The sequence below is a fragment of the Myripristis murdjan genome, chromosome 16, assembly GCF_902150065.1.
Source record: "Myripristis murdjan chromosome 16, fMyrMur1.1, whole genome shotgun sequence".
NCBI lineage: Eukaryota > Metazoa > Chordata > Actinopteri > Holocentriformes > Holocentridae > Myripristis > Myripristis murdjan.
Window position 1 is genome coordinate 34,349,067 of NC_043995.1, and position 2,500 is coordinate 34,351,566.

At 51.9% G+C, this 2,500-nt stretch overlaps 1 protein-coding gene across 4 annotated transcripts in view; it reads right to left on the bottom strand.

Annotated features, from left to right (window-relative positions):
• slc4a7 (solute carrier family 4 member 7) overlaps positions 1 to 2,500 on the bottom strand; it is a 58,176-nt gene that overhangs the window by 24,859 nt on the left and 30,817 nt on the right. For all 4 annotated transcript variants that reach the window (XM_030072475.1, XM_030072476.1, XM_030072474.1 and 1 more), the window contains exon 10: positions 1,217 to 1,467. In XM_030072475.1, the coding sequence (XP_029928335.1) occupies positions 1,217 to 1,467 (251 nt within the window). The remainder of the gene's footprint in view (positions 1 to 1,216; positions 1,468 to 2,500) is intronic.

Sequence of the window (2,500 nt, forward strand, 5' to 3'; positions counted from 1 at the left end):
GATTACAGCCAGAGCCGGATTACAGCCAGAGAAGGATTACAGCCTGAGCCAGATTACAGCCAGAGAAGGATTACAGCCTGAGCCAGATTACAGCCTGAGCCAGATTACAGCCTGAGCCAGATTACAGCCTGAGCCAGATTACAGCCAGAGCAGGATTACAGCCAGAGCCAGATTACAGCCAGAGCCAGATTACAGCCAGAGCAGGATTACAGCCAGAGCCAGATTACAGCCAGAGCAGGATTACAGCCAGAGCCAGATTACAGCCAGAACCGGATTACAGCCAGAGCAGGATTACAGCCAGAGCCAGATTACAGCCAGGGCAGGATTACAGCCAGAGCTCTAACCCAGCTGGGAGCACATGGCAGATTTACACCCTGACAACCAGCTGTCCCCTGAGCGTCCTCTAAAGGACCTCAGAGGACCTCACAGGACCTCACAGGACCCCACAGGACCTCACAGGACCTCAGAGGACCTGACAGGACCTCACAGGACCTCACAGGACCTCACAGGACCTCAGAGGACCTCAGAGGACCTCAGATGACCTCAGAGGACCTGACAGGACCTCACAGGACCTCACAGGACCTCACAGGACCTCAGAGGACCTCAGAGGACCTGACAGGACCTCACAGGACCTCACAGGACCTCAGATGACCTCAGAGGACCTCAGAGGACCTCACAGGACCTGACAGGACCTCACAGGACCTCAGATGACCTCAGAGGACCTCAGAGGACCTCAGAGGACCTCACAGGACCTGACAGGACCTCACAGGACCTCACAGGACCTCACAGGACCTCAGAGGACCTCAGAGGACCTGACAGGACCTGACAGGACCTCACAGGACCTCACAGGACCTCACAGGACCTCACAGGACCTCACAGGACCTCACAGGACCTCACAGGACCTCTGCCTCTCAGAGCGTCTAAACACTGAGACCAGATGTTGGACACCATCTCCACCTCTGGACGGCCAGCGGTTCACTTCCTATGGGTAGCAGCTGTTAGCTTAGCATAAAGACTTGAAGTCTATGGGAGCCGTTAGCCTGACTCTGCCAGAGTGGAAAAATCAACCTTCCAGATTCTCACAGTGGATCCACATGATCACATGATCACATGATCACAGCTCTGCCACTTAGCATAAAAACACAACCTAAAGGTCCCAGGACGGGTCGTGTGTGCGTGTGTGTGTGTGTGTGCGTGTGTGTGTGTGAGTACACACCTCCCAGTCCTCTGCAGCTCTGGTCCTGCCTGATGCTCCTCCTCCTTGGTGAGGTCGGCGTTGTGGGCGGAGCCGTTGGCGAGCGAGGGCGTCTTCCTCTTCTCCTGGGACGGGACGCTCTTGGGCGGCTCGATGCGGATCGTCGGGTCCCACTCACCTGGAGGCAGCACCGTCACCTGGTCCAGGAACTCATCGATCCCCGACAGCAGGTCCACACGGTCCTTCGCCTTGTACGCCACGTCGTGGAACACCTGAAGAGAGGGACGCCGTCACACAGTTTTATTCGGCTAATTCCGTGATTCCGTGTTCGTGGAAATTATAGGGCCCTAGTTAAGTTGACCCTTAACTGCGCTGTTTGCATCCTTGTAAGTTGCTCAATATTCTTCAGATTTGTACTCATTGACCCATCTATATTATATCAATCTATATTAATAGAATAGGCTCTGGTCGTGAGTAACAGCGGCAGCAGTGCTCTAAACGCCCGTGTGGGCGTCCATTCGACTTGGACCGGGACCGGAGGAGTGCAAACACACTCCTCTTCACTACTGGTGATCGACTCAGGCTGTCGCGCCGTGCGTTTAAAAAAACGCCGATATTTTCGCCTGTTTTCAGGAGGCTGGAGCCGACGCAACACTAATTCTTTATTTGACTTACGTGGGTCCTGGGGTGTATTCAACGACGTTACGATGCGTAACGTTGTGTGACGTTGTCTCATTGAATGGTGTGTTTGGTTGTAAGGTTTTGTAACAGAGAGCAACATGCCTCGGAGGTAGTTTTCCTCCGTTTTGTGGGCGTGTCCCAGGTGTTATCCAATCAGCATCAGCCTGTATTGAAGCCTCTGCGATTTAAAACGCTAGAGCTCCATTATGGCTTCCAAGCTGCTATATCAGTGCAGCCTCTGTTTAACATGTTGCCCATCATGTGAGGAGGTAAAAGCACATGTAGGTGATAGGTATGATGATAAATCAGACAGAGTTTATTGTTTTTCTAAATAATGTGGCAACTTTTATTCAACTTAAAACTTAAAACTCGTGTGTAGGTCTGTGGTACAAATCCTGGAAACAATGTAACAATAACTGTTTTTTTCATAGTGGACATTGAATGTATTGCAGTAGCCCTATAATAATGATCCATGTAATGTCCTGCTCAGACAGTTCTTCGGCTACAGTCGCGAGGAGAATGGCCCTCTCAGCTTCCATACCTGCAGCGCTGCGTAAGGCAACAGGTTGTTCAGAGCTTTGTCGTTTCTGTTAGCTTGACGTTACATACCGTGTGTCTACGCTG